Genomic DNA, 26937 nt, shown 5'->3' on the forward strand with positions numbered 1-26937 from the left:
TTAGAGACACTGGATCTCATTCACTAATTGTGTGTACGCACACATTTGTTTGATATCTGAGTATGAAAATTTCCACGAACAAATCTTGAATCATCAATAACTTTCGTTATAACTTTCATAACAACCAAAGCCACATGTATGCAAAAAAAAACAGATATACTTTTACACCACTGGCTGATATGAGGTACACAGAACAAAAGCATGTATGCAAAAAAAGTTGTTACTAATACTAGTTGTTACTAGTTGTTACTACATAACTCCACCAATCAGGTCTACAGAGGTGGACCTGGACTAGCAAAACAAAGCAACTAGCAATATTGCGTCTAAAATGTAAGTTATTCAATATTAACTTCCTTTTTATTAATGTGCTGTACAAAAGCAATTATCACACTCACAATCTTATTGATTCCAACATCACCACGGCTGTGATTACATGTTATTCAGAGCAACAGCACTCGTGCTTTGTGTTATTGATTGAATATCTATTTTAGATCTTCCAAAAAGGTTGGAAAACGTGGATAAAACGAACATGACTACTCCAGGATCTTGTTTGAATTAGAATTCGTCATAATCTTAAACTACTAGAAAATGTAGTCACAATTTCATTTCATTTCACATAATCATACACATTTTGCCCACACAGGGTAATCATATAGAAACTACCAAATCCAGTCATCCTGAGACAAAAAACAAATAAACATGGGTTTCACATATCACCTTACAAAGTACAAGAGTTTTGCTCAGTTTCAGATAATTCTTTGGTGTGACAACTATCAAAACAGCCGAAGAAGACTATATATATTTTTAATAGATACTTGAATGCCTCATCCTTATTTTAGGCTGAAAATCTTGCTTGTGTGCATTATTCATGCCCTGGTATGTCATTTCCCTCAAAAATGTAACCGCAACATCTTGATTAAAAGATAGCGAAACTCATCTTGTCAAATAAAAACACTCTGTAAGAGCATAAGAGATGAGAGAGGGGGAAATTATTTGTTTTGTTGTTTTCCTTTGTCTCTTTAGGCAGCTAATTTACAAAGGGGAAGAAAGATCATTCATATTATTTCTGTCATGACAACTCTCGGAGAGATTGGCATGGTAATGGTCTTGGCGTAATAGATCTACACTGCTGCAGAGCAAGTACCGAGACTTGCTTCTGCTAATACATTCACAGACATTGTTGTCGCTGCACATGTAACATACATGAAATAACCCCCTGTAGCAGATCTATACAGGTGGAGCTGGGGAAGGAGGAGGGTTTCTGGAAGCGCGCTGCAAACTGCTAACAGCAACACTACCAGTATTTGAATGTTGAGCAGCAAGCTCTTTTACCACTGATGCAACAGCAACCAATCAGCTGTGCTGTGTAGATAACGATGCTATTGCTACCAAATTGAGCTAAGGGCCTATCAGCCTGCACCATCTAGAGTTTCATGACAGAACTTTGTATTACAAAAAGAGTTTTCCAAAGTAAATATTTTACATGTGGTTTAGATGAACAGAAGTATTAGAGCAATTGTACAAAATAACACTTGGGAGTAAGCAGATTCATTTCTTCTTATTTACAATATTGTTGCTGATCCAGTTCATGCCATCCTGAAAGACAAAATAATGAATTAATGTCTAATCATGGGTATCATAATAATATATTTCAAAGGTTTTATTAAAAAGCTGATACAAATTAAAATTCACTTTACAAACCTGTACACCTTCCCCAGATACAGCAGAACAGGCCTGGATCTGCCACTCTCGGTCCCGGTATGTGTGCAGGTTGAGGCCCTCTGCGATCTCACTGGCAGGGGAAGCTGTGGCCAGGTCCTGTTTATTGGCAAAGATGAGCAATGGCACACCCCTCAGGTTCTCCTCATCGGTGAGCTCCGACAGCTCCTGTGGAAGAAGGTCAACACAGAGGAGTCGAGAGGAGTCAGCACCAAATAGAGGTTAGCATACAGTCAATCCCAATTCATGTACTATTTGTATATGCTTTAATCCAGAGTGATTTACACTTACAGCCTATTCACATTATAGATTTTTTTTGTGTGTCCTCTAAGGACTGTACCCAAAGATCATGGCATTGCTAACACTTAGACTTGTCAGTTGAGCTGTAGGACCCCTAATGTATAAACTGGAAAGACACTGTATTCATCATCAGAGTGGTAAATAGTTTTCAGACAGTGCAGTGAATTTTGATCACTGTAGGAGAGATGACCTTCTGCTACCTGGAATCTTAACCCTTAAACGCATGAATGTTTCGCCTATCATTATTACATATTCGGGTCTTTAGAGACACGGATCTATATCTAACACGAATGGATCTCTACCTGTCGCGATAATATAAAACTTTCCTGATAATAGAGTAACAATTACAGAAGGATAAAATAAAGCATATTTTGTTACCTTATGGAGCTTGGAAGTGTTCAGTTTGAGCAGATGTTTTATACCATCATCACTGTTCTCATCAGAGCTCATTTCCTAGTACATTCAGCATCTGGCTTAAATTATCAATCTCAAACTATCATTTTCAACATTTTCAAAATCAATATTTAATCGCTGACAGCTTCTTCACCAGATCCACCGTCAAGTGACAGTGACACTAATATCTGATTGTGTTCAGTGCTTGCTCTGCAGTAAATCGCTGAGCCATTTCAAGTTTTGCTGATGATTCTTCCTATTCTGTTGTTTTCTGCCTGCGGTAAATTGTTTGTGTATCATTGAAACAAATCATTGTGTATCAGACATTGCCACCTTGTGGAATAAAGGTGAATTGCACTTATTCAGTCATCAAAGATTCAATTATTGTTGTGCAGAAAGAATATTCTTACACTGTTACACACCTCGGGTTGTTAGCAACCCTATACAATCTTTACAAAAAAATAATGGGAAAACAGGCATTCTTTTACAATTTTATTATAAAATCTTGTTATATTGATAATAATGAATTGATCGAAGGAATACTAAGAAGGTTGATGGTTAAAAAAATTCATGTGGAGGAGGGTAGTGAATGACGTCCCGGGTCTCTAAAGACCAGAGGTATGCGTTTAAGGGTTAAATTCAGATTCTTCAAACTATATTTAAAGGAGCTGTATGTAAGAAATGTATTTCAATTCATCATAAAATGGCCCTGATATGTCACTAGACATTAAGAAATCATGTTCATTTCAAATACTTATATCACTGACAACAGTAGTCCGGCCAGGATATTATCATTTAAAAAGTGAAGTTGCAGCCCTCAACTGATGTTGATGTTGTCATCTTGTGTTTTGGCCTGAAGCTCCACCCTCCACCTATCTACCAATCACGAAGTCAGTAGTGTTTCGGCATCCGGGTTGCCAGCTCTGCTCTAGTTACCACAGCTACAGCTACAAACGTTCCTGCTGGATCCTGCAGCCTATCTGGCAACCTCGAGTCAGGGGGGAGGGGGAGGGAATACACCGCTCTACAGTCATTTGAAAGTGATTGCAGTACCAGTTTTGGCCACAATCTTACATATGGCTCCTTTAATATAATATAATATAATATAATATAATATAATATTAATAGTTTATCTTAAAATAAACATTTTAAACTTCAGACTGTCTGGCATGATACAAATGTGTTCATATTTCACTTCTCATTTCCACCATAACCAAATACATTGTTCTCTGTAATGCTTGTTGTTTACACAATACCAAATTAATTATATTTTGAATTTCTCAGGAGCAAGAGCGATGTTAAATTCCCCTGATTGTAACACTTGTGTTACATTTTCTTTAGATGGGAAGTTAAACTCTTGTTAGTGGTCAAGCCCAAAATAATGCAACGCTGGCAAATAACTAGCATTTCATCACTCTTCAAAATGAGGAACTAATTAAGGATACACAATAAAACGTTTAAAGCCATTAACATGTATTGTTTGAAACTAGAAAGATTGTATTGAAAATATTTCTTCTGGAAAATTGTCTAAAGGGACAGAAAGGTTCATCTAATTTAGGAGTAACCCATATATAGAATCTCTTTTTATTTTATTTGTGGCAAAATGCTTGACGTATAAATATATTAGATAAAATGCTTTTCAGGAAAAAAATGAGAAGCTGTGATTGTCACAGATTGATTCTGTCTAGTCTTACCAGTCCTGTTTCCTCAAATCTCTTTTTGTCTGCGCTGTCAATCACGTAGATCTAAAAAAAAAGAAGAAGAAAAAAGATTTTTTTTTTTGGCTGATTCACAAAATAGAAATCTAATTACAAATGTGACAGTAAATACTCTCACAACATGCAGAGAATTTCCCCCTTGAGCATTGCTGTCATACCAATAAATCAGTGTTCTCCAGGTACTTTTTCCAGAATGGTCGAATCTTCCTCTGTCCTCCGATGTCCCACACATTCAGCTTCATGCTATCACAGCACACACTTTTAATGTTGAAACCCTGAAATAGCCAAATTAGCACATGATAAAGCTGTGGATACATGTTTTGTAGATTTTCTGTCAGTCAGTGTGACTTTATATCACAATTATGAATTAAAATCTCACAATTATGAATTTATGGCCTGGTTTCACAGACAGGGCTTAGATTAAGCCAAGTAGCTTTTATAAATGTGCCTTAGAAAAACACATTACTGGTGTGCATCTTGAGACAAAACAATGGCTATAGATATTTTAAGGTATGCCAGTTGCAAGTTGATTTCAGTTAAAACAGCTCAAACATGCATTTTAGTCCAGGACTAGCTTAAGCCTTGTCTGTGAAACCGGGGGTACATCTCACAATGGCGCTTAATTGTGATGTACAATCATTTTCGTGACTTTATTTCACATTGTAAATTACATTTTCCAAATGTGACTTTAAATCTCACAATTATGAATTAATATATCACACAATAATCATTTACATCTCAAACTTGTGACTTTAGATTTCACAATTGTGACTTTAAATCTCACAATCATGACTTCATATATCTCACATTGGCATAAATTCATATTGTGACTATATCCCACAACTGTGAGGGTGATACATTACTAGTTACTTGAAAAAGTAATCTGATTACGTAACTAGTGTTACTTGTAAAGTAAGAAATGTACAAAAATATACTTTATGTATTTAATCTCACTCATTTAATTCACTACAGCATTTGCTGCTGACCTCCAATGTTCCAATTCAACCACACTAATAAGCAAAAATGATAAAGATAAACATCACATTTGTGTTTCTTTTTAAAATTTTTATGCCTGAAGTATCCGAAATCAAAGGCGAAATCCTAGGCGAAAAACAGTATGTGACAAAAGATGTCCGAATTCACGGTACTCTAAAAGAGTAGGCTAAAAGTACCTGGATGACCTACTACTTCCGGGGAGATTCTGAAGTGTGCATATGATGGAAACTTTACTATCCCATTAGGCCACGGGAGAGGATTTGTGAATGGCACTGAATGTCAGCGTAACTGATGCTGGTAGGTCACATGATAATGACAACAAAGCGAATGTTCAGATTACGTTCATACCACACTCATTCATACTTTTTTTTAGCAGTGACAAAGTAATTACTTATTACTTAAATACTTATCCAAAATAATTAACATTTAACTTCTCATGTTTTACTTTGAGGCAGAAATTGGCTTCCTTGATGTGGGACTTTCTTAGTCAATAAACTCTTTGGTTTGATTGGGCCAAAATCATAAGGCCATAGATAGAGGCACGATGTATTTAAACTCCTAGTCTAAATTTATCCTGCCCCTAAGTAGCCTCCAACTACTGAGACTTTATGGTTAAGTAATCTTTAACCGTGGGATTAAAGACACTGTTATGGTGCTATTCTTAGAGAGGATCTTCTCTCCCCACAGGCCTCGGCTCTTTACAGCTTTAACTGGCTGCAACACATAATGGCTGTTAACAAAACTCGTGCTAAACAGAAAATAGTCTCACATTACTCAGGTCCCAAGATATTTTAAGTAATCAAGCAACAGTGTGCCAACATCTTAACTGTTAGCAAGCTGTGCACAGCAGAGTCCAAAATAATCCATGCTGAATGTTGTGTTAACAGCCATCAATTGCATCCACTATACAAATTCACTGGTTGACAATACTGTCAGTCAATGGTAGATAAAAGTACATTTTTTATAATTTACATTAATTATTTTTTACGTCAGATGCATGCTCTATGGCTGATTTCATTTGAATATCCAGTACACTAATACACATAGTCATGGCATGCTCTATCTCTGACCCCTCAACAGTAAACCAGACTGATCACATTTGATCCAATTAACTGAAACTTTCTTGGAAGTTTGAGATGCCATCATGTCTATTCATACCATTTATTTGGATAGTAGTTCTTTCTAGGACAGTCACCACCTTCAAATGGTTTCCTATAGCAGGAGTTGTATGGTTGCTTTTTTGTTTGTGTCTGAGGGTTGTAGGTAGACCTCAACATCTAGTGGGTCGCTTTCGTCATGCGGCAGTGTTGTATTATACAGGACGCACAATTGTTGAACCACATATATCTATATAGGGGAACAAAGGGCAAGATTGTTTTTTTTTATGACAACTGAAACAACTGACATTTAGCCATCAGTTAAACTCGTGAAGGTTAAATTAGTACATAGTTTCTAAATGGAAGTGGTTTTTACCTCAGACTAAAACAATAGTGTTAAATGAAGCCGTGTATTCTGACAAAATACGTTTTCTACAAATGATAAATTGCAAATATTTATTATATTATTGTGTGTTTTGCCAGGGATTTAATGATTTACTAATTAATTAATTATATATTTTTTTAATTTACATTTTAATACTACTTTTCTTTTATATTTTAATTTTAATAACAATATTAGCAATAGTATATAAGAACTTGTACATATTTTCTTAATGGAAGTCTGTTTGCACCCTAGACTAAAACAAAGGTAAATGAGACTTTATTTTTCATAATTGTGATTTTAAATCTCACTATTTAACTTGATACGTCTTAATGTGATATATATCTCGCAATATCTTATATCTCGCAATTGTAAAAATTGTAAGTTGTTCTCATAATGGTCAGTTTATTTCTAAACAGTATATATATATATACACACACACACACACACACACACACACACACACACACACACACACACACACACACACACACACACACACACACACACACACACACACACACACACACACACACACACACACACACACTGTATACTCATTTACATAATTACACATTTCTTAAACCACCAAAAAATTACCCCCATTGTCAAAGACCTTTGAAGGGTTTTTTTTTTTTCTACAGGAGTATTTGTCCACAGTCTGCCCTCTTTATTACTGATTAACCTGATTCCTCCATTTTGGTTTTACAGTCTAGTGTTATCCAAGATGCAGCTAAAGATACACATTGGTTTTATGGCAAAGAATTACTTTAGAATGAACATTTCCAATTCACTGTCTGTCGAAGGCTTTGAAAATATTTCTGCTGGATTTGTTAAACACTAAAAAAGCACAATAAATGTGTTAGCCTGCCTCATTAATAACTTCACACCTCAACAAATTAGTCTGAATTACTCATATTTTGCAAGTCATAACACATCCTTTAATAGTTTGATAAGCAGTAAACGTACATTCTGTAATGTCAGAGGGCTGTCGCTGCTTTCATAACCACACGTGTCTTAATTATCAAAGGTTGTACGACTTATTTTGATCCAGCATAATAAGAAAGTGTAAAAAACCCAAAGCTTTGAAAGCCCCTCAAAGCTGCACTTCTCACCTGAGTCGGGGTGATGGTGTTCACATCTTCGGAGGCAAGTTGTTTTAACAAAGTGGTTTTTCCGGCATTATCCAGACCGAGAAGGACTATCCGAAGCTCTTGCTCTGTAGTGCCCTTTAACTTCTCAATGACTGAGAACAAACCCTTGAAAACAAACATTTATGCCTAAAATATCTGATTAAATAGTTTCATTTTAAGTTTCAGGTAAATCCCACACAATGATGTGTATAACATTCATAAACTATTCTTTGTTCCAAATCATTTCTAAATAGGCCCTTCAAGCAGATCGAAACATTTACCTTTTGGACTTCTCCCATAGTGCCGTGAATTTCGTGGTAGGAAGAGGATGCAGAAAGAGACGGAAAGGTGTAGCTACATTCTATGTGGGATATATCCAGGTAAGCGTTTGGTTTTCTTATTGGTCCACTGTTTCTTGAGTCCTCTTCCCTCAGAATACGTGTTCTTCACTTCGTAGTGTGCAGTACCTTTGCTTCTCTACGTTCCTGGCCTTCCTCATATGTGACGGGAGGATGTGGAGGTGGGTGAAGATGGGGGAGGGGTTGGATTAGTAGGACACAATTAGCAATCTCTCCGCCCGCCACCCCTCCACTCGTCTCCTCCAGCACATCTCCAGCATTAAAGACTTACCTGGATTATCCTTAACCACCACCTGCTTTAGGATAGGCCTCTGAGACTCTCTTTGCTCCCTTCTTGTCTTCAGTATGTTGCTCCCCCCTGTTGAAATTAGGGTTCTACAGGCTATAATGTGAGATAAGGGAACAGTTTTAAGATAATGCAGATGATAAAGTAAATCTGACTTATTTTTTGTCTATTGTCTTTTTGCGAATAACTCAGGACAGATGCTAGTGAAGAGTTTCAGACTTTTGAGTGTCTTCATGATGTTATCAGCCAATCAGTGTTATGTCACTTGACATTTATAGCTAAGGCAATTAGCTTGCCATTTTTACCAAAACACTAGTGTAAAGGTTATTTAATGCCATTTTTGTGTCTTAAGTTAACTGTTAACTGTCAAATAATATTCCTGCATTTAAGTAGACCAACAAACATTTCCACTATATTTCCTTTGTCAAAAACTATTATCTCCCTGCATATTTGGTTCTCCTTCAGACCTTGAAATAGAGAGTCTTTATGTGCAAGATTCCACTTCATATTGAATTTTTAAAGCTACTTTACCTTCCTGCATAGGACCTCAGTATATACAAGCTGGCTTCAGATCTTATTCAGTAGCAGTAGCCTATAATAGATGTCAACATCCAGACTTCATCATTCCCTTGAAGGAACATTTTCTGGGGTTTAAAAACAGTCCTTCCCTCCCTTTGTATTACGCTGAAAAGCCACAATGTTCCTTTCTCCCTGTTAATGAAAGCAGTGGGGAGCATCTCTATCCACAGAGCAGTCAGAATCCAGACTCACAATGGTAAGTTTCCTGGTGCATCCCAAGGGTCCTTATCATTGCTCTGCAGACGTACTGCACTCTATTGTTGGCTCTTTGCTCCTGTAGGGATTCCATAATATTCTGGGGGATTAGGAACCAATTACTGAATGACCCACAAACTCCAACAAAACTTTGAGAGTTGAGATATTACTCATTCTATGATGATAGTGTCTCTGTCATTTCCAAAACTGTCTAGCATGTTAATTACGACATCATTAGCAATAATTACATTACTTTGAGTCTTCGTGATTACATTAGTCTACTAGTCACATATGTGTAGACTCATTTAATATTAATTGATCCCTTAGGAAAGAACAAAATCATAAATGAGATCTCATTAATATAATTTTCCTGGAGAGCATAGAGATTAGATTCAAGGCAGGAAGCAACTGAACATTTAACATTTCGCTGGAAACCTGCTGCCCCCCAAAACACCGGAGGTGGTGGGGAGGAAACAGCGGTGTGAGGGTGTCGAGAAGGAGCTCGTTTTTTATGTTGTATTTTTACGCACCCCTTCCCAGAGGGCACACCCTCTCGGTCCTGGGTGCAAAAGCCTCAGAACAACTTTTTTCTTTTCAGGTCCAGCTTCTTTTTTGGTGGAGCGCTTCGCGACACGCTACTCACCATGCTCTGTTTCTGAGCTTCTCGTTTTTGAGAAGCTGGATCTGGTTGGGGCTGGGTGGCCGACAGCCCCAAACCTTGGGCATGGCGCGGGAGGAACTTGTCAAAAGCCTCCTTGTGCCTTTAACCTCCCGGAACCTCCCCGACGACAGTATTTGACTGAGTCGCCGAATAGGCCGGAGGGCCGTTGGCATGGGCCGTTTGCTTAGTCACGGGTAGAGACAGATCTGTGGCTTGGCACAGCTCAGAAAACACCTTCTCACTGACGTTTCCCCCGCCCGTGCCCAGTTCTTTAAGCAGGTCAGCCTGGTACGCCTGCAACATGGTGTGTAGGGCAGCACCAGCCTGACCTGCCACCTGAAAATCTTTCCCTACCAGTGTAGATGTAATTCTGCATGATCTGGAGGGAAGCGCAGGCTTTTTGAGTGATGGTACACTGCCAGGGGAGAGATAGCCCACAGACATCTCTTCACCCAGGGGCATCATCGTATAACCCTCTGCCTTTGCACCAACGATAGTTGAATATACCAACGTCACGGGCACAAAGACATGGGAAGAATACGTTTTGTTCCATGATTTAGGTCATTCATCATGGAGATCTTGAAAGAAGAGGAGGGTTTGTCTCTCTAAAGCCTCCCCTTTGCCACACGACAGAAATCTGTCGTCTAACTTGTATCGTCTGGGGATCTCTTGTTCCTGTGGCCAGTCTAAATGAAGACTGTCCACAGTGCGAGTGACTACCTCAAGTAACTCATCGTAAGATCTCTCGTCACGAGAGGAGCGCTCGGAGGCAGTACACTCGAAATCCATATCCACACGAGAACTAGTGTCCTTAGCCCGGTCTGAAGAGGCGCCGCCCCAGAAGCAGGCTCGAGGACCTCACGATCTGTTGAGAGAACAAGAAAAAGGGGAGGACCTGTCTCCTGCCCCTCAGCCAGATCCCACAAGAATGCGCGCCTGGAGCGGAGCCCTCTGACAGAGAATAAATCGCAGTGCTCACACTCTGTGACCTTGAGGGCTGATACAGCGTGATGTTCCCCCAAACACAAGATACAGAAATCATGCAGATCATCCTCTGAGATTGGCTGTGAGCAGGGTGGCGCGCATCTCTTACTGGATTCACTTGACATGATTCTCTTTTTTTCAACTCTTTTCTTTTCGTGTAGAGAGAAAAAGAAAAGGAGTGAAAAAAGTCTTTATTACTGCCTGCAGGAAAAACTAACTCCTAACATAGGGTATAGTTTGAGATAGAAAGTTTTCAGCACACACGGCACACAATGCGGACAAAGGAACCTGAAAGCACACCTGTCAAACATCTATTTATAGCCTCTGAAATGCGCATTCCAATGACGTCATCATCAGAGGTTATTTAAGCCAAATTCTATGCGTTTGCCACACGTTGTCACACTCACGGAAAGGGAACAGACAGATGGTAAGGTGAAAACAGATTATTGAGCAGAGTGATGGGACAACAGCGGGAACCAGACGATGGTGAGAGGATGGTGACTTGACGAATATTGATGGAGACTTAGCTGGTGATGACTGAAGTGGATTCTCTGTGCAGGTGAAGGATGAACACGTTGACTGGAGATCTGGATCGGGATGACGGACAGTAGACTGACGGAAGACAGGAGACTTGACGATCTCAGGTGAGTGTACAGGTAAGAAATCTGACTGTTTACATAGCAGTTACATTCGTAGTAACGTTGATGAGACCAGACACTGATGTGAGGGTTATGCAGGTTGATATACACTCACCTAAAGGATTATTAGGAACACCTGTTCAATTTCTCATTAATGCAATTATCTAATCAACCAATCACATGGCAATTGCTTCAATGCATTTAGGGGTGTGGTCCTGGTCAAGACAATCTCCTGAACTCCAAACTGAATGTCAGAATGGGAAAGAAAGGTGATTTAAGCAATTTTGAGCGTGGCATGGTTGTTGGTATCAGACGGGCCGGTCTGAGTATTTCACAATCTGCTCAGTTACTGAGATTTTCACGCACAACCAATTCAAGGGTTTACAAAGAATGGTGTGAAAAGGGAAAAACATCCAGTATGTGGCAGTCCTGTGGGCGAAAATGCCTTGTTGAGGAGAATGGGCCGACTGATTCAAGCTGATAGAAGAGCAACTTTGACTGAAATAACCACTCGTTACAACCGAGGTATGCAGCAAAGCATTTGTGAAGCCACAACACGCACAACCTTGAGGCGGATGGGCTACAACAGCAGAAGACCCCACCGGGTACCACTCATCTCCACTACAAATAGGATAAAGAGGCTACAATTTGCACGAGCTCACCAAAATTGGACAGTTGAAGACTGGAAAAATGTTGCCTGGTCTGATGAGTCTCGATTTCTGTTGAGACATTCAGATGGTAGAGTCAGAATTTGGCGTAAACAGAATGAGAACATGGATCCATCATCCTTGTTACCACTGTGCAGGCTGGTGGTGGTGGTGTAATGGTGTGGGGGATGTTTTCTTGGCCCCTTAGTGCCAATTGGGCATCGTTTAAATGCTACGGCCTACCTGAGCATTGTTTCTGACCATGTCCATCCCTTTATGACCACCATGTACCCATCCTCTGATGGCTACTTCCAGCAGGATAATGCACCATGTCACAAAGCTTGAATCATTTCAAATTGGTTTCTTGAACATGACAATGAGTTCACTGTACTAAAATGGCCCCCACAGTCACCAGATCTCAACCCAATAGAGCATCTTTGGGATGTGGTGGAACGGGAGCTTCGTGCCTGGATGTGCATCCCACAAATCTCCATCAACTGCAAGATGCTATCCTATCAATATGGGCCAACATTTCTAAAGAATGCTTTCAGCACCTTGTTGAATCAATGCCACGTAGAATTAAGGCAGTTCTGAAGGCGAAACGGGGTCAAACACAGTATTAGTATGGTGTTCCTAATAATCCTTTAGGTGAGTGTAGGCTGTGTTGATGAGGGAGTGCAGGTGCAGGGAATCAGTTTCTGGTGATGATCAGCAGCAGGTGTGGTGATGGCTGACTGAGTGCAGGTCGGGACCAGATGGGATGCTGGGAAGTGTAGTGCAGACAGGTTACAAAGTTGGTGACTGAGCTGGTGACTGTGATACACGTGTTCACAACCGGTCAAACAAAGATGTTTTCCCAAAGTGCTGATCCAGCACAGCATTGAGAGTAGCTTTTGATAGGGAACATATAGCAGGCTTTATATAATCATGATAATCATTCACAATCATAATATTTGGGGTTCCGTGGAATCAAAAAGTTTGAACTCTTATGACAAGATACCAAACAAAATTTCCTTAAAATTAACTAGACTAGACTATGTTTCTCTATTAAATATTAAGCAGTTAGCTCATGTGACTATATCCTATTTAAGGGCATCACTGTCATTCTAAAACAACACACTTATTATGAAGGTAAAAGAGTAGCAAAACTCGAGAGCACGTAGATGTGAATTTGAGAACTTTTCATCTGCTTTTCTGTAGTATGCATTATTAGTATGGTGTTTACTGAGTTTGATAATATCTTTTATTTCTTTTAATATCAGTCTAAAGAATTAAGCCATGTTAGCGTTTCAGAGCGTCCCGGGGGACGCGGGTTTCGTGACATCATCGCGTACAATAGAAGTCCCATTTCATTGGCTAGGCGCCAACCAATAAAGCAGCTAATTTGAACACCCCCACTCCCGCCCCCCTTTCTCTCTCGCCGCCACTGAGTTTCAAGCATAGACAGTAAAAGAAATGGACACAGCGACCCCATTGGATTCAACGGAGAAAAGTGAAGTAAATTAGAAGCACTCACTTCCTGATGGCTGACCGTACTGCGCAGACTCAAACTGAGCTTGACGACGTAGATGTGACGTGAGCAACCCGTCTGTCTTCTAGTAGTTGTGCCAAGAGAAATCTGAATCATTCCCTTCCGAAACTTGCAGAGACGGAGAGTGTGAGTAGGAGGTGTCCATGAGCTAGTAGCAGGAGAAACTTTTGCTAAGTATTCTGATTAATTATTTTGTCATTTTGCCTCCACGTCCCCCCGATTGCCCGCGAGCTTCTCCTCCTGTCCATACGGTAATTTCTCTACTGTGCGACAGAGAGTCACGTGGTTATGACGCAATCGTTAGCCTATTTTTACAAAAATGGCTTCTACGGGGCCATAACGTAAGATACAAGGTAATGGAGCCTTTTATACATTTTCGTGTTTCTTTAGAAATAAATAATGGACAGATGGAGTCTTTAAACGCCTCAGATGTAAAGTTATTCGCTGTCAAAGTGACGCCAAAATGAATGGGAGTCAATGGAATGCTAACAGCAGGTGATGGTCCGCTAATCAATGGCGGCGCCCGGGGAAGCTTAATTTTTTTACGAAACATTGGCCCCCTGGTTTCAAGTGCACAAGTTAGTTTTGCACCAAATATATCGCAAGTAGCAAAAGTCAAGGCGTGAAATTTAAATTTGCAGTGACAGATTTGAGAAGTTGCAAGTGCCTAATTGAGGTTGCACTGCGAATGTGAATGTAAGATTAAATGCAAATATATATTGCAAGTTTGTGTCTGTCATTGCATTTCTGTGAATGGCATTTTACACATTTGTGACTACTTGTCTGCAGCTTCAAATTCAGAATACAGGTTTGTGACTATTGTCTGCGACTATTTTGCTACTCTTTTACCTTCATACTTATACTCATTATTCAATATTTGTTTTGAGGAGATGTGACAACCATATCTGTGAAGATCATGATAAGCACTTTTTCATTTTTGCTAAGGGTCATTAATACTACATTTGCTTTTTCCTCAGACGCACAGGAACACAAATGCCTTTGTTGCTGGCTGAGCTCATCTCATCTCTCCAGTTGTAAGAGCGAGGGAGAGTGAGATGGTGAACGGGCTTATGGCCGCACGGACTGCTGCACTGATGAATTAAGAGGAACAGGTGTCGACCATTGCAGAACAGAAGGAGCTTTGGTGACGCAAAACAGAACTGGTTCTGGATGGTTTTTTCAGTCCGGACCTGCTTTGGGCAGTTTGGACGATTGACTGGACATGTTTGTGAAGAAAAACTTCTTCATAAAGCTCCCCACAAATCACAGTCTCCATTTAGGAGATACTGTACATAAAGAGGGACCTTTTTTGAAGAGAACCAGTTCACAAAAATGTGAAAAATAATAGATTGCCATTGAATATAAAAAAGCAGTTTTCACATTTTGATGAATCTCTTTGTCTACCACAGGAAAAAAAACATGAGGGTAAAGATGATGACAGAATTTCAACAAATCAAATGTGAAAGGTGCTGCAGATAATCAAATGCAAACGGGTGAGACTAACACTAACGCTTTTTTTTTTCATAATAATTGTGAATTTCATTTCTGTCTAGATGGTCATTCATCCTCAGGTTTCTCTGGATGATTGTTGCCTGAATGTACGTCAGTGAGTTTTCCTTCTCAGTGACTTTTATACCCAGCGGCATTGTGTTTTATGGTGTTTGCGCAGTGACACGTTGTTTCTGTGAGCCAAGAAGTTCTAGCTCAGGTTTTGTGTAAGCTCACTGGTCTCCAGCACACAGCCAGCTTCATCATGGAGATCTCTCTGTCTCACCACCAACAGAAACCATCTGTCCAGTCAAGGGAAAAGGTACCAAATGTCCTCTTCACTTCTTACCTGTGATATACAACTGGTAAGGTGGAAACATCTGGTCATGATACTATGATATTGGAATTTTTTTCTGCTCAGGGTACAGGTATACAAAATGAATACTCATACTTTTATTCTTTTTTTGCCTCTCACAACTATATTTGTAGCTTTTTCCGAGTTTGGATTTGGCCCAAATTGAAACATTTGAGTGTATGTTTAACTGTTTACTTGATCTGAATAGTAATCAATTTACTTTTTAATAACAATCTATGTATGTGTATGTATGTGTGTATGTATGTTTGCATGTATGTGTCTGTCTGTCTGTCTGTCTGTCTGTGTTTGTCTGTCTGTCAGATCCTAGTGATTACATGTGGAGAAAAGAAGTGGTCTAAGCACTGAGCCCTGAGGCACCCCAGTAACTAGATGTTCTATATACATGATACATGTTGTATATACATGTTGTTATATTCTCATACAAGGATTTAATTGTTTCGGTTCCATTTTTCCATGAATATTTTTATGAAACCGTAAATTGATCATTCGTATTTTATTGTACAGTAAAGCTTTTATATTGTGAGGTTGTAATATGTGAACCTTTTTGTGTGTGAATTTTATGTCAGAGGACCTTGAGTTTCAATGAAATCACCAGAGGGTTCTCAAACCTCGCTCGACGCAACTCTTTACGAAGGACTCTTGGGAGACACAACACCCTGTCAGACAGTCAGCCTCACAGCCTCAACAAGGTAAAAGCTTTGACTGATTTCAGAAGAGCCCTCATTTCCTCATCTGTCTACTGTTTTTAGGCATATGAAGTTACTGCCATGCTAGCCATTAGCTAAAGATCCTGTTATGACCTTTAAATGTTGAATCATCTCAAAACGATAGATTTGCTGTTTGAAGAAAACCTGATTGAAGTTCACCAGCAGAAGTGCAGTGGTATATGGTATTTTGGTCATGATTGCTTGAGTGATAATGTTTTATCTAATTGCCATGTGCTCTTTCAGAATCTGACCGGGACAGTGCTAAAACATGTCAATAACAACAAAACAAATGTTAAATGTCACAAATACCAAATCATTTAATTCCAATGAATGTTTTTATACACGAATGACCTTATTCATTATGTAATGATGGAAGAACTGCAGCCATGGTTTCACTGTAAAAAAAAAAGTTCAAAAAAGAGCTCTGTCTGAAACATGCCCACACTTCCTCTTGCGGCATGTTACCATGGTAAGACTTCCTGCTCGAGCAGGAAGTTATATTGTGTTCAGAGCTGTCTCAAACGCACATCAGAAACAACTCACTCATGCGTTTAATAATCTAAAGTACATGTGATTCCAAGGATATGTCTCTGAAAGGGAATAACATTGAGATATCCAACGGACTTAAGGTACGTTCAAAGAGCCTGACTAAAAATGTATGTTCAGGTCTGTATAAACACAGCGTTGTCACAGAATATGGATATGGCAATGAAAATGCATCTGTTGAGAATGAGTTTAACATTTTTTCTCCTCAAGGAGTATTTTTTAACCATATCAGGTCAAACTATAATGTTAAAAGTGCCCTTGAACTAACTAATGTAGAGTTGCAACTACTTTCTTTTATTCAGGGGGCAAAATAAATAAATAAAATGTTTTAGGGACTTGTGCTTGATCTTTTTTCCTGCAGATCATTGCAGATGTAAGCTCTACTACATTACCCTCCGGGAATGAGACAATCAGAGAACAATAATATCAGTTAATATCCAATTTGAGGGAAAAGGAACAGCCATTTTATCTCAGATTCCAATTGTGTGTCTCATTTTGTTGCTCGTGAGCTCTTTCACTCAGCCTTTCTGGTGCTTGTGTGTGTCTCAATCGCCTGCAGGCATTGAATCAAACACCATTTATTACCAAGAAATGTGTACTTCAACTGAGTCACTAATACCACAGATGAATGTACGCCATAATCCAACATACATATTTTTGATTAGTATAATTATAACTCTGATCGATATCATTTCATTTTCTCCTACAGACACTGGCTGTATCAGATGGAGGTAAGTTATTCATTAATAATGTTTTTTTTTTAGAGGAGATGGAGGATGAACGATATGCTCTCCCCCATCTACGGCATCGGGGGAAACAAAGGTCAGAAGTCCGTGCGGCCATGTGTTTTTATACTTTATCCACATGGTCGGCGAACAGTTCTAATGCAGTCATACCTCTGGGTTTATCACTTTATCAGTGACCTGTTTACATCCGGTTTTGGGGGTGGGGGTGTAGCCACATCAGTTTCTCTCTCTGTTCAAGTGTCATTGTGAGACAGAGAGATTGGGAGAGAAAAACAGGTGGGTAGGCAGAAAGTCAGACAGACAGAGGTATAGAAAGTCATGTGACTGTCTGGAAGTGAAGACAATCATCGATCGCACCAGTATAATCATCAAGCGTCTGATGCTAGTCATTCATAAAGTGTGACTCGAACTCATGCTTGGGAAATTCCTCTACTGCACATCAGTGCCACAAAAACAAGTGACGAGTGAAGTGTCGGAATAAAGGAAGAGAACTGTAAAAAGTGTCATCAACAGATTTTGGGTTGAGACAGTTTAGCAGCGCACAAACGTTAATGGTGTCATATAGACAAGCTCTTCCTTTAGCATGTCTCACACATCTCACAACGGTAACTGTGCAAATAAAATTCAGCACTGATACTCGTTTTTTTGCAATATATTGAAAAAATATTTGCTACAATATAAATATATCTTTTTAGATAAAATGGCACAGATCAACAGCAAAAATGGGATTGCTGTGAATTTAAATTTGTAGCATGTATGTAAATATTTCGGATTTAGAACATTTGTCATCTCTGAAAAGTAACAAAATTTGGCCCTGTTGGAAAACTTAAGGTGCTCAATCTCAGCCCCACCACCTAGTAGGCCGTCTGATCCATCATTTATCCAACTAATGACCTAAATGGTTACCCTAGAAACAATGTAAAAACAGCAACCATAAGAAGAAACACAGACTACCATGAAGTCATGTCTCTGCTAGCAACACTACTATTAGACCATTAATGAATAACTAGATTTGTGAAAAAGTTAGCATACGTTTACAAAAAGGATTATATAATCTCAAAGAATACGACTGTAGTGTCTTTAAGCACTTAATTCCAATTAAATTAACATTTATTATAGTTTAAATTGATATTAAATGCAATTAGAGTGTTTTTTGACCCGCTTAAGGACTTGGGATTCAAGTGTTCTTTCAAATGTACTGAAAAGCATTTATGGTAAAGTAAAATATATTTTTATGTAATTTCTATTAAAACTGTTTAAATATATTTGTAATCACACAATTGAAATAATGTAGCTGCAATTTAGTACATATAAAATATATTAACTTTAAATGTAGGCTGATATAGATTAACAAACTACAATTAAAATGATAATCAAGTACTTTTCATGTGCTTTAGTAGCAACACATCAGAATAAGTGTACTTATACAAAAGATTATTAAAATTTTAAATATACGGTAACACTTTAGAATACTGTTACTTCATTAATGATTAACACAGGAACAAATGAGTAACGCACTTCCATTCTAGTAACTACTATTAACTAACAAGAAACTCTGATTAACAAATTAGTAATCATAGCGCTCAGTCGAATGTGGTAGTTCACTATTAGCTAATCAGTAACTACAATTTTTTTCCATACCTCCCAGAGAACTACTATATACAGGTTCATAATTAACATGAATAATGCATCATTTATAATAAAAGGTAACGGTAACCCACTAGTAATGACACAAGTGTTACTACATCCTTCTTAAGGAACTGCTAATAATTCGGATCAGTATTCTAAAGTGAAAAGCTTGATAACTACCTAATATTGCCTGAAGTCATTGTAAGCTTTTGAGATTTTTGTACGATTTTGAATAGTAATTCCTTCCGATGGATTTGGTAACACTTTAGTCATTACTAGTGTGTTCCCATGATCTTCGCTTTAAAATACTGATCCAAATAATTAGTAGTTCCTTTGAGTCATGACTATAAATAATGATCACACTTGAGTCATTACTATCCAAAACCTTACAAAAACCTCAAAAGCTTACAATGACTTCAGTCTTCAGACTTCAGTTATCAAGCTTTTCACTTTAGAATACTGATCCAAATTTTTAGGATTCCTTTAGAAGCATGTAGTAACACTTGATTAATTACTAATGGGTTACCATTACCTTATATTATACATTATGCATTATTCATGTTAATTATGAACCTGTATATAGTAGTTCTCTGGGAGGTATAGAAAAAAATAGAAGGTACTGATAGAAGTTACTTTCAAATAGAAGTTACTTTCAATAGTGAACTACCACATTCGACTGAGCGCTATGATTACTAATTCATTAATCAGAGTTTCCTGTTAGTTAATAGTAGTTACTAGAATGTTGTGCATTACTCATTTGTTTCTGAGTAGTTATTCATTAATGAAGGAACAGTATTCTAATGTGTTACCAAATATACTTAAAGTAAAACTTTTCATTTGTGATGAATATAAAGTACTTAAAAGTGTTCTTAAGTTAATAAGCCATACAAGTGTACTCCCCTTAAGTGGCTTTTTATTTCCTTGATATAATTTCCTGCAAGTACAGTTTTTATTTTATTTTTTATATTGGCTACTTTTAAGATTTGAAGTACACAAATAAAATGAAGTGCACTTATTTTTCACAAGGGTATCCAAACCCTTAGTGTTGCATGGCATGGATCATGTTTGCTCAATAGTAGGCTATATTTAATGACGTATAGTATAATCCACTTTACCTAAAAGTTCATGTCAAATTGTATCTAATATGTTACGGTAAAGTGGGTCAAAATGTGCATAATCATGCACTTTTCTATGTCATTTATGTCATATAGTATAAATAGAGAGAGTATTGTGTTCACATTGAAAATTCCAAATAGAAAAAACGCACTTTAAATACCTGGATAATGCACTCAATTAACCGAAAAAACGAAGTGTGAAATGTTGGGCCCTGTCCAAAATGGCACACTTCATTATATACTTTTAGTCTTCTGGACTTACAATGGCTGCCGAGTCCATGAGACCGTAGCGTGTCCTATTTAGTCATTTTAGGTTTCAGAAGGGTGCTTATGAGCGCTTACATTTTGGTCGATATGCACCCTTGATGCGCACTTTTGCCGACTCTGCAGCAGACGCCTACCCGAGAGTCAAAGCGGCATTACGTCACAAAAGTGCGGACTCAGAAGAAAACAGCGAGTTTTTAGGGTGTCATTTGGGAAAGGGCCTTAGACACTTCATGCACTCAACTGTTGCAGCTTTAACTACATAGCGGAGGGGGAGGGGCTATTCAATTCCGATGTTGAATGACAAAATAACCTTAAAAAGTTAATACACTTCACAGCTGAGTACATAAGTACATAGTGTATAAGCACATAGTGTACAGTGCGTAATTTGGGACACAACTGTCAACAGACCCTCACAATACACACAAATGCTTTAAGTTCAAATGCCAGTGCTTCTCAACATCCTCTCCGTCTCGTGGGTGTTAGAACTGAATGTGCTGGAGACCGATGAGCGCACAACGCCGCAGTACTCCAGCAGTAACTCCAGTCTGCCCACCGTGCCCAGTGAAGGGACCAGAGGTGTGGGTCAGGTGGCCAGCTGGGCCGTCAGCTTCGAGAGGCTGCTGGAGGACCCCATGGGTGTACGCTACTTTACGGTGAGTGAACTAAACAAGTGTCATTCGAAAGAGTGAATATTTCTGGACATAAAGAAGCACATCAAAATCTGAACAAATACACAGATGAATGGGCTTTAGGGGAAGATATTGATTAGCTTACTATGTTGGTTATTTTCACTAATGGATCTTCTAAAAAGCACTTGAGTTTACTGGGTGGGAAGGTTGCTGAATGATCTACTAACTTCTAATATTGTCAATTTAGTGCTTTAAAAGCAATGCAATTGGACCAATTCAAAGTTAAAGCACCACTTCTCCTACAGGCAACTCAAGTAATATTGATATAAGTGTGATTAATTGCAATTAATTAATCAGCAAATGCAAATAATTTGATTTCAGCCCTAAAAACGGGTAATGTCTTACTCGGCAGAGAAAAGCAGAAGCGGTGTCCTAGAAATAAGCTTTTGCTTCTAGTTTCTCAGTGTACACGTCATATACTTCTGCACTTATTCACTTCGTAATAAACAGATTTTCGTAGAGAGATGCTGCCATGTTGCTCGACGCTCTCATTTGTTTACCGACCACGCAGAGCAAGCAACTCAACCCCCAATTCATTGTGAAATGTGTAAAATCAGAAAAAAAACAGGAGGTGAGGAGGAAAACAGCCCACGGTATGAGTCAGTGTAATTATAGGTAAATGAGGAGGTGTGGAGAATGTTTCAGAAGGGAGGCTGGAAGAGAGTTTGTGGGGGGGAAGGAAACATTTGGGTGTTTAGGTGAGAGAGCTCTGAGATGGATAAACCTCTGTGAATTCCTCATTTGGTGGCCAACAGAGATACCAGCCAGAACCAGAAATTAAATTGTCTAAATTGTCTGTTTTTAATAATAATACAGGTGATAGCAATTATCATGCCCACCGACACATGCAGTTCATCCAGATTTGAGGCATATTCTTAGCGTTACATTTTGTCTGTATGCACCAAAGGCATTTCTGAAATCTGAGGTCAGTGCTGAGAACATCTTATTCTGGCTGGCGTGTGAAAAGTTTCGCAAGATACCTGCCTTTCAATCAGAGCAGGTAAATCTCCGTTTTGTATATCTAACCACTATTTTATCACTGTTTCTTTTCCTTTCTAATTCCTACAGAAATTGTAAAAATTACATTTGTTTTCTTACCCTAGCTCAAGAGAGAGGCGTTGTCAATTTATAACAGCTTCCTGTCCAGCAACGCAACTTCTCCCATTAACATAGATGACAGGGTACGAGTCGAGGAGAAAGATGTTCAAAACCCTCATGCTGAAATCTTTCAAAAAGCCCAACAACAGGTATGTGACATCATATCAGGTAGAAATGTCAATTGAAATAGATTTCAAGAGCATTTCATTGATAAGAATAGAGTGTAGGGAGGATTGACCTTGGTGAGGTAGATCTGCTTCGCTGGCATGAGCTAAGGCCTAATGTTGAAACATGCTCAGAATTACAGAGATATTAGGAGACATGCCGCTTCAAGGTTGAGAGAAACCCCGTAGCAGATCTAGACAGGTGGTTCTGGGGAGGAGGAGGGCCAAAAAAAATGAATTCTCATTGTGCACAGAAGCTACTGAGTGGAATGTGAATAAAAGGTTGTGTAGATTAGAAAGACATATATATATATATAATTTTTTTTTTTTTTTTTAAGGTTATGCTCTATTATGTTGTTAAGAAATGGAAAGCAAAAAATGTATTTTATCACAGGGTTTCAAGAAAAAGAGTTTAGGAGCCTCTGCTCATGACAGTGCATCCCAAGTGCATAAAGCGGTCCATGTACATGGTTAGTGATGCAATAATATAAACTAGAGCATTCCCATTATAATCAGCAAAGTTGTCTTCACTGCAAGAAGGCACCGTATTAAGTGTCTTTTTCAATCAATTTCAAATGCTTTCAGCCTCAACAACAAATTAGTAGATTTTTGCATCTGTCAAACAAGCAGGGAAAAAAAAACTGACACTGGATGCTATTGTAGTTTTGCCCATTTGTGTGGTGTAAAAACAAATATGTGTCATATTGAATAAGTTGTTACATTCGTGACGAAGACATATTTGTTGTGTCGTGGTAAAGCAAACCACTTTAGTTTAAGAACAGACAGCAATCATAACTCAATTATCCAGAGCTACTAAAAGCAATCAACTCAAAAGTGAAGAGCCCACCCTGCTTTGACTCCCTCTTGAGCAGAAGCGTCCTTCTTACCTAACCTCTCCATTCTCTCTTCCCCCTTTCAGATCTTTAAACTGATGAAGTTTGACAGCTACACTCGTTTCGTGCGCTCACAGCTCTATCAAAGCTGCATGCTAGCTAATGTAGAGGGCAGGCCTCTGCCAGGGCTGGACCCTCGTGGCAAACCCCTCACGTCAACGAAACATACCAGCAGCACTTCACCCAGAGAGCAAGTCAAGTTCGATAAAACTAAGGAGGTAACTTGAAATCTCAATGTAAAATATGACTGTATTTGATCTTAATAAGAGATTTATATAAGTTTGTTGTTTTCCAGAGGTTAAAGGCGAAGACAAGTACAGCAGAGGCTGATGATGTGGTAGAGAGAAGGAAGGTCAATCTGCAAGGCATTATAGGAAAGGACAAACGCAAAGAGAAGAGAGGGTCCTGGGGAGGTGATTTTATGATGTCAAAACCCACCTAACCTACACAGGGTTTAAATAAAGGGCAAATTGAACTAATAATAGGTTTTTAGACATCTAATAACATCTCTGTTCTCTATTGGCCATTTCCAGAATCACCTATCAGCTTCAAGACTGGACTTGTAAAGAGTTCAGAGGTAACTTGCTACAAAGTCTGTAGATACCAGCATTATACAATGCCATACCAGTACTGGTATCAACACATATCTGTTGTTGCAGGTTGAGAAATTAGTGGCACGCTCTGCAGACGGAGGGGTTGATAAGTATTGCTGTGTCTTCCTGCCCGATGGTACGGCATCTCTGACCCCGGCCCGACCTGGTGTCACCGTCCGCAAAATGCTCACCGGTGTTTGTGAAAAAAGAGGCCTTCCTCTGTCAGACATCATTATTTATCTACAAGGCAAAGACAAAGTAAGAAGTGCAAAACGTTTACATTTACATTACTAGACAAGATGTCTATGAACTTCTTTACAAAACAATTAATTTTAAATTTTTATTGTGATCTCCCTTTGTGTGTCACATATAGCAACCGCTGTCATTGGACCAGGACAGCTCTGTGCTGAAGGATCAGCAGGTGTTTTTGGAACTGAGGGTCACATTTGCGTGAGTGTTGTGCAAAAAAAGTCACCCAAAAATGAAAATTCTGACATCATTTACTCATCCTCATGACGTTCCAAACCTGTATGCATTTCTTTCTTCTGTGGGACACAAAAGAAGATATTTAGAAGAATGTTGGTAACCAATCAGTTTTGGTTGGATTCCATTATGTTTTTTGTCCATAAAATTTAAGTCAATGGGAACCGAAATTGTTTAGTTACCAGCATTCATAAAAAGAAACTTTAAAAAAACTTCTTATGTGTTCCACAGAAGAAAAAACATCAGATTTGATACAACATGAGGGTGAGTAAATGAGCACAGACTTTTCATTTATGGATGGCCAGTTCCTTTAAATGCAAACAATCAGTTTGAATTGCCTGTTGTCTTGTCACCAGGTGTTAATATGTGCTTGTGTGTTTCTCGTACAGGGTAAAGGTAGCATTCGCAGGTAAGACGGTAGCTATTGTGGTGAAGTCAAATAAGACCCTGCAGGACGCCCTTGTGACACTGCTTAACAATTACCGCCTCAGGGCACAGGACGCCACTGTTACCATGGTGAGGGGGAGGTCTAGATTGGCCAGAACAAGTATTTTGTTCTTTGTTGAAACTAACAGTTTGACCTTTTTTGATGGACCACAAGATTACAGGGAGACATTCACAGATTTTCCTGTTTCTCTTGTTATTAAACTGCAGCTGCAAAAGTAGGACAGTGCCAGTACTAAACAATCATTTAATGTTTTATGTTCATCAAAACCCTTACACACAGAAACATGAAAAACTCAATATAGTCAATATGCAGAGGAAACCTCCACATGCTCTTTAGTATTCTTCATAGTCATTTACAGTAAACATCAATAAAAAAAGTAACAAAGAATTGTACCTTCACACCCCTAGTGACCAAACTTCATGCTATTTAGACATAGTAAATGCTAATAAATCTACTTGTCATACAATCCTAATTACTAAATATTATTAGAAATGACATTGATCTGTCTCTATCAACATTTGCATTACATCAGCAATGTGCTCACATGTTTTCTGTCCTCTGTTTTCAGAGTGGAAGCGGACAGATAATAAGTATGAACACAGCTGTCACCTCTCTGGCCAATAAGACACTAATTCTAGATAAACGTATGTACAAATTCTATTTAAATTCTACATCTTGCAGGTTTCATTTTGAACTACTGAACAACTGAATTCACTGAGTGGGAAGACAGACACATGGATAGATGGGTTGATCGATAGATAGATAGATAGATAGATAGATAGATAGATAGATAGATAGATAGATAGATAGATAGATAGATAGATAGATAGACAGACAGACATAGATATATAGACAGATTGATTTATTCTTACTCTCTGGAATCAGTCTTCTTAAAGGTACAGTTCACCCTAAAATAAAGATTCTAAGCTGTTGATCAATCTAATCACTCTTGCAGGTGTTGATCAAGCCAGCGGCTTAAAAGGGAGCTTCTCACCTCTTTCATTACAAGTGAGTCTATAGCTTTAGAACAGCGTATCTCAATATCTTGATATTCTCCAGTCCTTCTCTGAGGTATAACCTCTCCTGCATCTGTCACTAGGATCGGAGAGGTGGTGTGGATGCGAACATGTTCCCTCCAGGGAATTCTCGATCAAATGCCCGACAGAAGAACCCTGGATTGAGGAGAACCTATGACATGGAGGGTAAATGATGATTACCTCGTTTCTATTCCCTGGTCTTTATAGTACCGTAGAACACAACCTGCTTATCTAAATGTCTTTATCTAAATGTGCTTATCTCGGGACTTTCAGGTTTGGTGGAGTTGTTAAACCGAGCACAGACCTGCAGTGCTGATGATCAGCGAGGTCTCCTGAAGAAAGAACATCTAATGCTGCCTCAGTTCCTTCAGTTACCCCTGGAGGAGGCTGAGAACGACAGATCGCTGGAGGAGTCCTGCTCCAGTATGGGGTCTCTTGAAGGGGATTCTCCTGCAGGACAATCAGACACATTAGAGGAGGGGCCATCTGAGAGCCAGTGCTCAAACCCAGCCCGAGAAACTGTGGTGTGAGCTTAATGGACCTGTTACATCCTTTGCTTCAATGATCAGTCACACTGGAACACGAAGAGAATAATGTTTCAGGGAAGTGAATGTGACGGTCTTTAACGATGGACACTTGTTATTAGGATTATTATTTTTTTGATAAAAGCAGATGCTACGAAATATTGTTTACAGTAGATGTGATTCTGCACATGTTAATGTCTAGCTGCTTGTATTTATTTCAAATTCGATTCACATAACAAAAATACATTCTGTCTGTTTTAATGAAGACATGCATTGCGTAATTCCCTTAAAGGTTTCATTGAGGTTTTCAAAACCATTCGAAATTGGTATTTGGGAACACTTTATTATGTACACTTTACTACATTAAAATGAGTTGATGCGTTAGTTATCATGAACGAGCAATTAAAGCACCTATTAGTTTATGTAAAAGTTAACATCATTATTTTTCAGGTCTTTAATGACTTTAACAAATCCATTAATGGGAAACAGGATATTTTCAATAAAAAAAGGACAAGA

At 38.7% G+C, this 26937-nt stretch overlaps 2 protein-coding genes across 2 annotated transcripts; one reads left to right on the forward strand and one right to left on the reverse strand.

Moving 5' to 3' along the window:
• Positions 1-80: 80 nt before the first annotated feature.
• arl3l1 (ADP ribosylation factor like GTPase 3, like 1) lies at positions 81-11542 on the reverse strand. The gene is made up of 5 exons (XM_082140457.1): positions 7721-11542; positions 4289-4405; positions 4107-4157; positions 1702-1887; positions 81-1596 (listed from the first exon to the last, which is right to left on the reverse strand). The coding sequence occupies exons 1-5, from the start codon at positions 7877-7879 to the stop codon at positions 1549-1551; spliced, it is 561 nt and encodes a 186-aa protein (XP_081996583.1). The 5' UTR covers positions 7880-11542; the 3' UTR covers positions 81-1548.
• Positions 11543-16678: 5136 nt separating this feature from the next.
• On the forward strand, positions 16679-26937 carry rgs14b (regulator of G protein signaling 14b). Its single transcript, XM_082140439.1, has 15 exons — positions 16679-16818; positions 17445-17466; positions 20976-21145; positions 22089-22181; positions 22285-22428; positions 23363-23554; positions 23632-23749; positions 23870-23913; positions 23996-24187; positions 24303-24379; positions 24802-24928; positions 25429-25504; positions 25816-25868; positions 25960-26062; positions 26171-26937. The coding sequence occupies exons 1-15, from the start codon at positions 16774-16776 to the stop codon at positions 26425-26427; spliced, it is 1713 nt and encodes a 570-aa protein (XP_081996565.1). The 5' UTR covers positions 16679-16773; the 3' UTR covers positions 26428-26937.

Source organism: Leuciscus leuciscus, assembly GCF_965113295.1.
Source record: "Leuciscus leuciscus genome assembly, chromosome: 16".
In the NCBI taxonomy this organism is placed as follows: Eukaryota; Metazoa; Chordata; class Actinopteri; order Cypriniformes; family Leuciscidae; genus Leuciscus; species Leuciscus leuciscus.

What these genes read in the sequence shown, in the direction of transcription:
- arl3l1 (XM_082140457.1), bottom strand. Translation starts at nt 7,879, where the DNA reads ATGTTTGTTTTCAAGGGTTTGTTCTCAGTCATTGAGAAGTTAAAGGGC. An exon ending in ACACCATCACCCCGACTCAG is followed by an intron (nt 4,406 to 7,720) that starts GTGAGAAGTGCA and finishes TGGCTATTTCAG; the next exon opens with GGTTTCAACATTAAAAGTGT. An exon ending in TGGAGAACACTGATTTATTG is followed by an intron (nt 4,158 to 4,288) that starts GTATGACAGCAA and finishes CTTTTTTTTTAG; the next exon opens with ATCTACGTGATTGACAGCGC.
- rgs14b (XM_082140439.1), top strand. Translation starts at nt 16,774, where the DNA reads ATGTCTCTGAAAGGGAATAACATTGAGATATCCAACGGACTTAAG. An exon ending in AGTTCGATAAAACTAAGGAG is followed by an intron (nt 23,555 to 23,631) that starts GTAACTTGAAAT and finishes GTTGTTTTCCAG; the next exon opens with AGGTTAAAGGCGAAGACAAG. An exon ending in GACACTAATTCTAGATAAAC is followed by an intron (nt 25,505 to 25,815) that starts GTATGTACAAAT and finishes TCACTCTTGCAG; the next exon opens with GTGTTGATCAAGCCAGCGGC.